Below are 12,513 nucleotides of genomic sequence, written 5' to 3'. Positions count from 1 at the left end.
AAAAGAGAGAATATTGAAAAAAATCCATTCAAAAGAAAAGCATAAATTTCAAAACTGATAAATGGAGAACAGAAAATTTCACAACATAAAAAATTATAACGAAAGAAAATGAAAAAAATATATTGAAAGCAAATAAAAGAAACCTAAAATGAAAAATATGCAAAAAGGCTGATGAAGAAATAATAAAATAAGTTTATTGGAAGATATGAAAGAATACAGAGAAATAAAAGTAAATAAAAGCTTAATTAAATAAATTAATGAAATCAATTCAACAAGCAAATGCAAAAGTAACGAATAAAAGATAAATAAAAAAGAAAATGGAAAAAACGTGAAAAGATGAAACTAATTGAAAAAATGGGACAAATACAAAGAATGGGACAAATTTAAAAAAAGCAGCAAAAATGGTAAAAATATAAAGAGGAAAATTTGGGGCAAAATATACAAAAGAGTAAAAAAAATGAAGAAAATAGAAAGAATAGAAAACCTGGATAAAATGGAAAATAAACAAAAAAGAAGTAAATGTGAAACAAGAGAAAAAATGGAAAAAGTCTCAATTCTCAATTATATTGAGAAAGTTAATTGAAGATGACAACAAACTTTCGGGTTGTCGTATTCAAATAAAAAAAATTCAAGTGAATTCTGAAAATTACAATGAGCCGTTTTCTTCGTATATTTTCATGTTCTTTCTTGATTTGTGGAGTTAATCAGAAATTGTTTCACAAATCTTATTAGACCAGTTGAGCATTCTAACAGAAGGTTGCTGAGTTTTCTTCTTCTTTCTAATAGATTCTTTTATGATTCATTTAACAGTAACGACGAAATGAAATAAATAGAAATGGAAGTCATATCGTCCTAAAAAGAAAAAAAAATCGCAATTTGACTAATGGTTTAAAAAACTATGTCCATCATATGTCAGTCTTTTTGTCCACTACGCGTTAAAAGTTTTTGATTTCTAAGTTTCAAAGTTTTCTTTGAATTAGTCTTTCATGCAGTATAAACTTTATAGTGTAATGTACAATTAACTTTATGATAAATATTGGAAGAAATTAAATTATACCAATATTGAAACTCTAATTCAATTTTCAAATAAATTGTTATTGAGTTAATATTTGACAGAATCATTTCTTCTGTTCAAAGTCCGGGCCCCCTCCACAACTCCGGGCCCGGGGGGAAACACTCCGTTCCCCCTCCCCTCTCGTTGGCCCTGACATGCACGGATCACAAAATGTTATACGCAAGCAAGTTATTGACAAGAACATACTGCAATCTCGATTGATTATAATTTTTATTTGTAACGATATACTAACAATCAGTCGGTCACTTATGATTATGCTGATAGTCATCATGGCATCCATTGAAAAAGTAATTTTAGTCAAACTGCGTTAAGAATTCAACTCACTTTCCAATCTTTTTAAATTTTGAGTTTCTGGAACCAGTTTTAATAATGGAACTATGTTTACTACGTGTGCAATCGTAACTACTATATAATAGTTCCACAAATCAGTTCTAGACGCATCAAATATCGTGCCTTCTGCCTATTTGCCACTTCACGCTTTACAATGACCTTGAATGGTCCAATTAACTCGCTGCTTCTCTTTTCCTATACACCCCCTTTCTCGTCGCCAATGGGAAGCTCTTCCGTACATCATCAAAAGAACCGGATTAACCCAGCAGAACGATTACCGCAAATATGCGCAGTAGGAAATCGTTAATCAGAGAATTGAATTGAATATCTCTCCTGAGACCATAATCACCATTAAATCGTGACACTTAAATTAACTCAGCACCCGTACGATCGTTTACTGCAGTTATATCGAAGTGAATCACTCGAAGTATTCTCATGCTTCTGTAGCATAAATAAACGACTGCATTTTTTATTCACTATGCATCAACTCTTTGTTCGATATTTAGAAACAGTCTTAATCTGACATAAAAACAGTTTACGATAAGTACATATTGCATCTTAAGAGATCACTGGAAGCAAAACAACGCGTAAAGGCCAATCCATAAAAAATGTCGATCGATTCAACAAACTCCCACGACCAATCATAGAAGTGGGAAAAGGAAGTAAATACTTGTATCGAAAAGTTCATCGAACCAGATTCTGATTGTATCCGAAGCAAAACAAAACAACACATAACTCATGCGTTTTAAAGATCGATATTAATACGGGTACGCAAATATCAAGGTCGACAATGTCGTACATAGTTGGGGTTCGAACTACTTTGGAGATTTGGAAGGCAGACATGAGAGGAACCCGGCTGGTGAGACATGAAAACAAAACAAAAAAATATCGACCACCGTTTTGCCTTGGCTGGTGTCCCATTTAGACAATGTGATTTGTTTTTGTTAGCGAAAAAAGATTTATTTTTAGTCGAAAGGTTTAAGGAATGATTTTATGCATGCACGAAATAATATAACATTAGCAAAAAGGTGTCTAGGAATGCTTTTAAAGTTTTTGTGAGACGTTAAGATGCTGTTTTCCGCACAAAAAACTAATCGTGTTTATTTCTTTTCTATTTTTAGATGAATATACTAGGCTTATTCTCTGCCGTAGTACTACTCACAATGGAGGCTCTTTGTGCACATTTGGTAGAATTTGTGTCTAACTACAAAACAAACTCACAGGTATAGTTCATTATTATTAAAATAAATTAAATAAATTAGCTTAGAATAAAAAATGTTACTAAGGACAGACATCGGATAAACTTCTTACTCATTCAGAAATCTGTGAAATATTTAAAACGGATGTGTAGATCACTTAGGAGATTAGCATAGCAATCCATAGGCTGTATATATTTAGCAAACATAACCAATCGATTCGCTACATGATTTTTAAACTGCCGCAATTAGCCGATATTAAACCAAATATTTTATCAATTTTATTAACCCAACTAGAATGACATTTCGATCTCATAATTAGTTTAGCATTGCATTGAAACGAACTACATCATACCAGCACCCTATTTACCAAGTTGACTCTAACGCAACACCGTACGCCCCGTCGTGCCGATTTCCACTTAACATTTCCCCGCCAGCTGAAGGCATTTAAATTGCACACAATTAGGGCGGCAAAGAATGCAACAAACATGATAGCAACCATCCTGTGCCGCTTCTGGCAAGCATCTCACAACTCAAACCCCATAGTGGAGCACCAAAATGCTGGCTGCAAACTTCATCTGGCTCTGCACTCTAAAACTATGCCGAGAGATTTCTAACTTGAACGATCTTCGCATGCATTCGCATGGTCGCTACTTGCGTCGTTCGATGCAAGCACCCCGACTCACCTCCGACCGCCAGTGCAGATTAAAGCTGTAGGCACACGAGGCGACATATTTTATTTTCAGTATTCCAAGGCGGTAACAGCTACAACGTTGGAATAAGTAGAACAAAATCAAAACAAATGGCGTGTGATCGGTCGCCTCGTGTGCAAACAGCTTTCATGGTGAACTTTCAATTAAGTAATAGAATTGTAATCAATTACGACAACACGGACAGGCTTTGGCTGCCGGCGGGAGATTTCGCATAAAGTGTTCATTTTGATGAGATGTTGGTCCTTGCCGGTGAGGTTCGGAGTAATGTTTTCGATGGATTGGAAAATGTTTAATACGTTCAATACTAAGTTATCAAGATCTTCAGACAACTACCTACACTAAAGATATAGTCTATACGTATTCCAAATATATCTAAACATTAACGACTACGTGTAGTTTGTGTAGCATCATACATTTTCCCATTTCATGAATCCATGTTGAACAAACACGTACGGTGTCGCACAAAACAGTGACACCCCACAAAAACGATGTAAAGTTCGCGTGGTTCTAATTTTATTTCTTTTGTATAATATCGAATTCATCATCATGATTGTGACCGAATAATTAATGTGTTCCGAATCATGATCGAATTTATTTTAGACTTCCCAGTTACTCGATCTTGGGACGCTAGTCGCCTAACTTCTTGTACACACGGCCCACACATCTTCATCTATTGCATACAGCCAGCGAGTGCGAAGTCTACCCCGACCTCGACTGTCTCTTTCAGGTTCTCTGCAGAACATAATTTTAGCAAGTCTCTTTTCCGGCATTCATTCAGTAGTCTGCCAAGATTTATCAGTCCATCCGATGCCAGTATTTTTCAATACTTGGTACATCTCGTTGTTTATGAGTCCATTATCCATCGAGTCACCGAGTTTTCAGCGCAGAATTTTTCGCCCAATCTCACCGAGTACTCGATAGTCTGTTCACTAGAGTGACATGAAAAAATGACCTTCATCGGGCCCTGATTCACTTCTTAGTCCCACCAAGAGTACTTGCACCAATTTTGAAGCAAATCGGACAAGTCTAGCTGCCGGACCAACGTGCCTGAAGTTTGTATGGAATTTTTCGACAATTTATATGGAGAAAACCCACTAACTCGAATTTTTGCCGCTAGATGGCACTGTATGCGTAATATTATCACTATAAGTGAAAATAAGAAAGATAATTTAATTGTCTACAACTTTGTTGAAGACTGCTAGTGAATCCGGCTTTGTTAAAAGCAGCTATTAAACTTTTAACGAAGTGTTGTCTGAATCAGTTTTTCAAAGGGCCTAGCAGTGCATGGTTGTGTATCAGTACTCGATTCGCACGAACTAAACATTCTGTTAAATAATCGTTAGATTTAGCTCAATAGTATGCTCAGAAGAATTGTAGTAAATAATACAAGTCATGTTTTGGTTAGAACATTTTAGTTCCACATTTTACCGCATAGAGGGCTTTTCAACGGAAAGAGGTAAAAATTAGGTGTCTACCACAAAGTTGTAGAATAGGCATTTTGCTATAATTCTTCCGAACATCTCGATATTCTATCTCTCTTTTATAGAAAGTAAGTGTTGGCGCCCTCTATGCGGTCACAGTTGGAACTAAAATTTTCTAACCAAAACATTACTCGTATTAAGTACTATAATTCTTCTGTACATGCTATTGAGCTAAACCTTATGATTATTTCACAAAAATGTTTAGTTCCTGCGAATCGAGTACACTGATACGCAACCATGCACTGATAGGCCCTATGAAAAACTGATTCAGACATCACTTCGTTAAAAGTTTAATAGCTTCTTTTAACAAAACTAGATTCACTAGCAGTCTTCGACAAAGTTGTAGACAATTAAATTATCTTTCTTATTTTCACTTTCAGTGATATTACTATGGATACAGTGCCATCTAGCGGAAAAAATGTGAGTTAGTAGGTTTTCTCCATATATATTGTCGAAAAATCACATACAAACTTCAGCCACGTTGGTCCGGTAGCTAGACTTGTCCGATTTGCTTCAAATTTGATGCGAGTACTCTTGGTGAAACTAAGAATCGAATCAGGGTTAGGCAGATTGAGTTTTCAAAAAAAAATATTTTACTGGGCAGTCTACTGTCCACTTATGTGATCACGCGTCTTGATCGTACAGAGCAACAGGGAGTATCAGAGACTTGTATAGAGCAAGTTTTGTGGGCGACAGGAGGCTACCGAACTTCAGTTGACTACGCAAATCGTCGAAAGTCTTATTCGCAGACCCAACATAAATTTCACCTCGCGGCCAGCATAGTTTTATCATATCACTAGTGTTCGAAGATATAACAAGTCATCGACAACCTCGTATTTCGTCTGCTCTGCAATCGACTTTAATGATATGAGTGTCGAAGCCAAGAAGCACTTGACTGTCTTTATTTGAGTATGGTCCAACAGGAGCTGTAGAGCTTGGTTCTCGGAAAGGTTCCCTGTCAGAATAAATTACTACGACTGCAGACGAGACGGGAAATGTCACCCACTAAAACACCACAGTAGAGTTTCTAAAAAATCGAATTTTTTATTGGCCTAAAACATGATTTAAGGTCTTAAAAATGATATGTGAAAATCTATAAGGCGACAATATTATAAAAATGATCAAGTTTTCAATTCGGTCGCAACGCCTCTTATGTATACCCTGAGCGCATTGAAAATTTTAACCGCGTTTTTTACGATACCACTTTTTTCAACTGACCGGAAAAAAACTCGGAATAAATATTTTTTGATCATTCTGAAATTTTCACTTTATATTTAAAATTGTTTTTTTTCCGCGACGTACGTAGAATTTAAGTTTTACATCGAATAATTTTTCAATGTGCAATTTTGTGTCGATTTATAACACATTATCAGGTCAAAAATTACGGGAGATGTATTTCCGGCCATTGACACTTTCCAAAAAAGGTCACCGGCGAGAAAATGTTACACAGCCGCCATCTTGTGATGAAATTACTGGAAAACGTCACATTTGTACATCACAACTATTTAATACTAAATCCCATTTTGAGGGATCTCAATTTATCTCTTCATTGAGTCAAACCATTTTTTCGAAATATGAATACTTACATATTTTTGTGAGTAAATGTTGCCTCATTCAAAAAGGAGGTGGTCAGCTATTTTCGTCCGCGTGCCTTATCACCTATTTTATAAGGTTATTCATCAACAGTTTTATCTTTGAAAATGAACTATCTTGGTTATGCAACTAATTTCCCTGATCTTATTTTATTGCAAATAATTAAGTAGGTTTTATTCTATTATATTCAGAATTGCACATATTTTGTCGTATGTAATTTTAAATGTTCTTTGATTTAATGGCATTCTAAGGGAACACGTATCCGCCGGTTGATGCTAATCGAGTTGACATTCCTTTGCTTTGCTTTGATCAAACTAATTTCTTTGTTTGTTTAGTGTTTATTTGACGGACAAGGAAACTAATCCACTGGGTATTCAATGTGCGTGGGGAATACGCATGGTCTTGTCTGAGTGAAATGATGACTTTTGATTCATATATTAGGGGTTGAGAATTGGCAGTTCGTGAGAAGAATCAGAAGCTATCTACCAATTTGCAGCAGTTATATCAGCACGAAGAATATATGGTCGGTGTTGGGTCAAACCGGACTAAGTTGCAAACCCTTAGAAAATGAGATAGTCATAGCACTGGAATTTCTTCAGATAATTTCGACTTTTAGCTGATTTGAAATATGTTACAATAAACGAGAATTATAGCAAAAATTAATTTCAAATTATAATGTAAAGGATGCTACGATTCAAGCTTTAAACTCGTTTTTCTTGAAATCAATACAATGTCACTTAGTCCGATCTAACTTAACACCAACCATATGTTTAATTATCATATTCATTGAGTTACGTTTAGTCTTAATTGATTATTTGCTCTCATTGTATCGAATACTTTCAACTTGTTAGAACAATATATATAACTATATTCCTTCATGAGAATAAAAAATATTCTAATAATATAATAATCATTCACGTAAAAGGTGACAGGTTACTTTCTTTTCGTTCTTATTGTCTCCAATCTTGTTCTAGTAATTAGTGTAAAAATTAGCGTCATCGGATACATATTCGATATAGAAAGCTAGTCGTTTCAGGTACTTCGGTATTGCTTATTTTATACCGTTTAAAATGCGCTTCAGTTAGCTTAACAACGCGCACGAAAAATGATAACATAAAAATCGGCACCTTATTCAATCGTTCGCGGAGAAAGAAACCAATATATAATTGTCATTTTATTTGCTATATAAATATCAAAATTTATAATACTTGTATTATGAAATCTTCAATAACATAGGTATTGCCATATCTATATCGCCCAATGTCTCGAAACACTAAAGGTAATCGCTTTTTATGGCATGGTATTGTATTGTTTTTAGAATGTCGTAATTGGCCGGAATAAAGAAACAAGGAATAATGAAATCGTGAACATACCGTTAGATTTAATAAAACATGAGCAACACTTCCCACTGTCGGCAGTCCGGAGCTGAAGTTGCTTTTTTTACAAACCGATCATTTCCAAATTAATACAACAAACGGAAAATCTATCATACATAAACACATAATAACACTTCTAAGAGTTGCATAGATCGTATCACTTATCAAGGTGAATCCAAATTTGTGTGACTCTTTAGCCCATCCTACTAACAAAAGTCCTTCCCGTGGCAAACGTGGAGATGCAGAGGTATACTCGGTCTCCATAACAACGTTTGCTGCACTAACTTTTCTTTCCTTTCCCGATGACTGTAAGAACGTGGCGTTATTGACATTGCAAAGTATAGAACTATCGAAACGTGCACATTGAGAATGGATAGCTACTCCCATGCTCCATTCGTTGGTTCTTCGTGCAATTTCGCTTGTTCTGGTCAATCACGGAGTACAATTGAGAAATGTACGGTCATCATTCTTATGGTCATGCTCATGCTCATGCTCATCTCATCTTGCCTCAATCAAAAGTTATAGCTGTTTAAAAACATTGTTGTCCACAAACAACATAGGCATGGAAAGGTTAATTTACAGTGAACGGTTCAGATGCTAGAAGATAATGAATTCCATCATATCACTAGACTTCTCGGTCATGTCGCCATGGAACGAGCTGTATAGTATATATCAGCATCCTTTTTTTATGAGGCCTGTACCTAGGCTGCTATGGTCGAAATGTGGTAAGATAAGGAAGTTAGGCGCGAATAATTCGAGCGATTGTACGTTAAGGTTGCACAGAGAATGCGCAAAATTCGCAAACGAAAAAAGCATTTTTTTCCACCCCGTATGTCTGATCTTCATAAAAATCAATCATCGTATGTAGAATGTTGTTACAGTACTGCTGATTGATTTTTATGAAGATCTGACATACGGTGTGGAAAAAACTGCTTTTTTCGTTTGCGAATTTTGCGCATTCTCTGTGCTACCTTAACGCGTGTGATAGTGTGGGCGTTTTTATGTCATGTGGGCTAGTGTGTATGTAACTCAGCGTGTATCGATGCGATTGTATAGGCATGTTCCGCTTCCGGACGTGGCCGATTCATGAGGTAGGTTCATTTGTATAATCGCATTTGTCACCGCGAATATAAATTGTAGGCGTTCACTTTCACACAAGAACATATTTATATTTACCAGATCGAGGGCGTAATCTTGCGTGGATGATCGCAATCACATGTTCGAGCTCGTGGCCAGAGCTGTATTATCGTTCAGAGCTCGAGCGTTCGTATGTTAACGGGTTTGATCACGTGGGCGTGTGAAACGCGTGTATGCAAATTCGCGTGTTTAACTTTGTTTGTATTCCTTACATATCCGCGTTAAATATTTGCACGATTCGAGAATTTCAGTGTGCGGTTCAGATCTAGAAGGGAGTGAGTTTTCCCGGCCTTGGTACCCCGAGGCTTCTAGTGTATATGAATTAGTTTGTTTTTTACGAGATCAAGATTGAAGGCATGGACCTACGCTGCTAACGTATGCGGGATGAAATTTGGACAACACTTCCGGCATTAAAACAAAAATGAAAACCTGCGCAAGGCACCATACTAAACGTCCTACTTTAGGCACACTTATTTTAAACATCCAGTGTTGATTTCGACCCACTAGAAGATACCATGTGAAAAAAATGGCAGCGAACGCCCAATCTGGCACCTAGTTATTTCACCAAAAAAAATTTTGGCGCTGTGGAGGATTATGGCATACCTTTTGTACAAAACGCTGATAACCCTCCAAATGTATCACAACTGCGTCCAATTGAGGATTTCTGTGATAATTTGAAGCAGAGAGTATAGGCCAATAATTTTAGACCTAAAACTAACAGCCTTGATAATCAAATTAAGAAAGAAATTAAAAAAATACCATCATCATTTTTTTCGACTTCTTTGCAAAAAGTTCGTGCAAACTGTCGTATAGCTTTTCGAATGGGCTCAAATTTTTTCTACACTAAGTTAACAAGCTGACAAATGTTTTCATGTAGAGAGAATATTTAATAAGGATTTTTGTTCGCGTGGGAACGGCGTTTATAAATTCGTTGGTGCTAACATGTTGACTCGATCACCGAAAGCGTTTCTATATGTGTGAGACTGTGAGCGTATGTATGCGGAGATGATCGCGATAATATTATCGCATGCGTAATCAGATTGGTATTATTACGAATGACACGAGTATTGTTGGCAACGCTGCCCTTCTCTCACCCTTTTCCTCTTTTACACACTCTTTCTGCGAACGGGGTACACTACGATAACAGTTTTACCGTAAATTACAATTTTGTGGCAAAATAAATTTACAGTACAGTTTACAGTACACATTGTTGTAACCTGAAATTGTAAGGAAAAGAAACTTATTCAATTCTCTATGTACTGTTTTTGTGCCCCTTAAAAGGGCTGAATAAAATTGTTACATTCGAACTAGTGTACCGGCAACGACCTGATCCAACCAGTACAAAAGAATACGAACTGAATTATTTGCAAACATGCTGTTTTTAATATATATGTACCACCGAATGTAGACACGATATAAGCCGTGGCTAACAACGCTGTAACATGTGCCGCACACTAGTGGAACAGCAAGAACCAATCAAGGCGCAGATAATTACTACTTTCACAAAATATATTATTTTTAATACTCCGATGAGATGCAAAATACAGTGATTTCGATCAGTACAATAGGAGTTATTCGCATAACAAAACTAGGAAAAAACCTCAGTGGAATTTTTTTGAAACGGGACACCCGTTTTGAAACGTTAGAAGTATTCTATTTCAAAAAATGTTAAATTACGAAAAATCCAAAATAAAATTTGCGTCTCACATCGCATGTTCCAATCCCTACATCGTCGCTGTTGTGCTATCTTATGACAAGCGCCATTTTGCACATCTCGAGAAAAACGATTTTTAAAGTTTGAGATTGAATATCAAGAAACTTATAAATGGTAGAAACAATTCAGAGAAGACAATTGATGCTTCTACCTATTCTGTAATAATCTCTCAAATATTACGAAGATCGGTTGACTATATTGCGAGTTTTCACTAAAAATGTAAACTAAAGTCGCACTCACACGGTGTGTATTGATGAAAAAATTTGTATGACGTGTCATAATCGTGCATGAAAAATTTTCCATGGAAAAAATCACCAATTATGAACTTTTATTCATATCTTTGGTTTAATTTGGTCTATAAACAATCCGTTAGATGCATTTTGAAGGAGTCAGGGAATCTAGAAAAATAGTTATTTTTGGTTATAGTGTTGCCAAATAGGCAATATCTCTAGTTTAAAGCTAAAATTGCGTTTTTCTCCTAATACATGTATTTTTCTTTTGAAAATGATTGTGCCATTGTGTTCCTACGACAATTTTACACATAAAAGCCACTAAAACTTCATTATAACTTGAGCCAATCCCAAGATATAATGATTTGAAGCAAAAACTCACAATTTCTAATCACTTTTCTCGCTATATTTCAGTAACCAAGCAAAATTTCAAAATTCTGGAAACGTCATCTTGTAGAGATTCGCATATCTAACTCAGTTTACCCCAAAATGGCGTTTGTCATAAGATTGTGCTATCTACAGCGACGACATACGACAAATCGTGACGAACAGCAAAATGCGGTGGGGAAGTAACGGGCCCGGAAACTGTACAGTGTACACCCAGATGCTGACAAAGCCTCATTGTCTCATCGTGGATAATACAGGGCTACTATTTTTCACGGCCCAGCACAAGTTTGATGTTTCGGAGGAAGTATTGCACAGTTCCCACCAAATCGAACTGCACAGTATGAAAGAGTGATGAATTAAAAGTGTGATCAAAAGTGCAACTCCTTCGACCTGACAAATTATTGACATAGAAAAGTGTCAAAAACAAACTTCTTATTACTTTTATTAGCTGGAAGGTTAGCATGGCTGCCAGTATCCCGGTTTTCACAATAAATTTGATGGAAAAAGTTAATTTTTTGTCGTTTTCATATCATTTCATTTGGCAACCGTGAAAAAAGTGTGATAGCGAAGTGCATCAAAAATCCAACTTTCAAAGCAATAATCAATAAAGAAGCCGAAACTTTCAATGTTTGCCAATACAGTAATGACCCGTTTTTATCAACCAGCCCAAAAATTTTGGTTGATAAAACGGGGAAGTTGGTAAAATCGGGATTTTTTTATCTTCATTTTATCATCCTACATAATTAGAAGCAACCAGAGAACTATCTCAAGTTGTTAGTTGGCAGAAAAATCAAACCTAATGCCCTATCAGTGCAAAAATTGTATTTAACCGAACCGTCCGACAGTTGTCTAATCCAACTTCCAAGCATAGGATCGATCTGAAATTTTGCTGATAGACTCATTATGAATGACAATGTAATCTGCCAACGAAATTTAATAGTTAACCTTCTTAAAAGTGCAATGCAGAATTTACTCTTTAATTAATTAGACACTGGGCGTTGGTAGTTCACAACTATTCTACGCCCATGTTCCAAAAATTTCAATTAAGAAAAACGCGATTGAAGTTGAAAATTAAATTAGCGATCTGGAGAGAAACGCTACATCAATTGAAGCTTTACATTCTAAAATTACGTTCATATCCAACGTTTCTAATGTAATTAGACCAGTTCTTCATTAGGAAAAATTTAATTTACAAAATATTTGACGAAAAATTTTCAGTGGTAAAATCTGATAGAAATCAGAAAATTCTGAGCCTGTTGGTCTAACCACAATCCACGATGC

General features: G+C 35.9%; 1 protein-coding gene across 1 annotated transcript in view; it reads left to right on the top strand.

The window, feature by feature from the left end:
• LOC131691657 (cuticle protein 7) overlaps positions 1 to 12,513 on the top strand; it is a 78,243-nt gene that overhangs the window by 49,883 nt on the left and 15,847 nt on the right. The window contains exon 2 of the mRNA XM_058978219.1: positions 2,527 to 2,628. Coding sequence (XP_058834202.1) covers positions 2,527 to 2,628 — 102 coding nt within the window. The remainder of the gene's footprint in view (positions 1 to 2,526; positions 2,629 to 12,513) is intronic.

Source organism: Topomyia yanbarensis, chromosome 3 (genome assembly GCF_030247195.1).
Source record: "Topomyia yanbarensis strain Yona2022 chromosome 3, ASM3024719v1, whole genome shotgun sequence".
NCBI lineage: Eukaryota > Metazoa > Arthropoda > Insecta > Diptera > Culicidae > Topomyia > Topomyia yanbarensis.
Note: the sequence above shows the minus strand (reverse complement) of the source record. Positions and strands in the feature narration are given on the sequence as shown.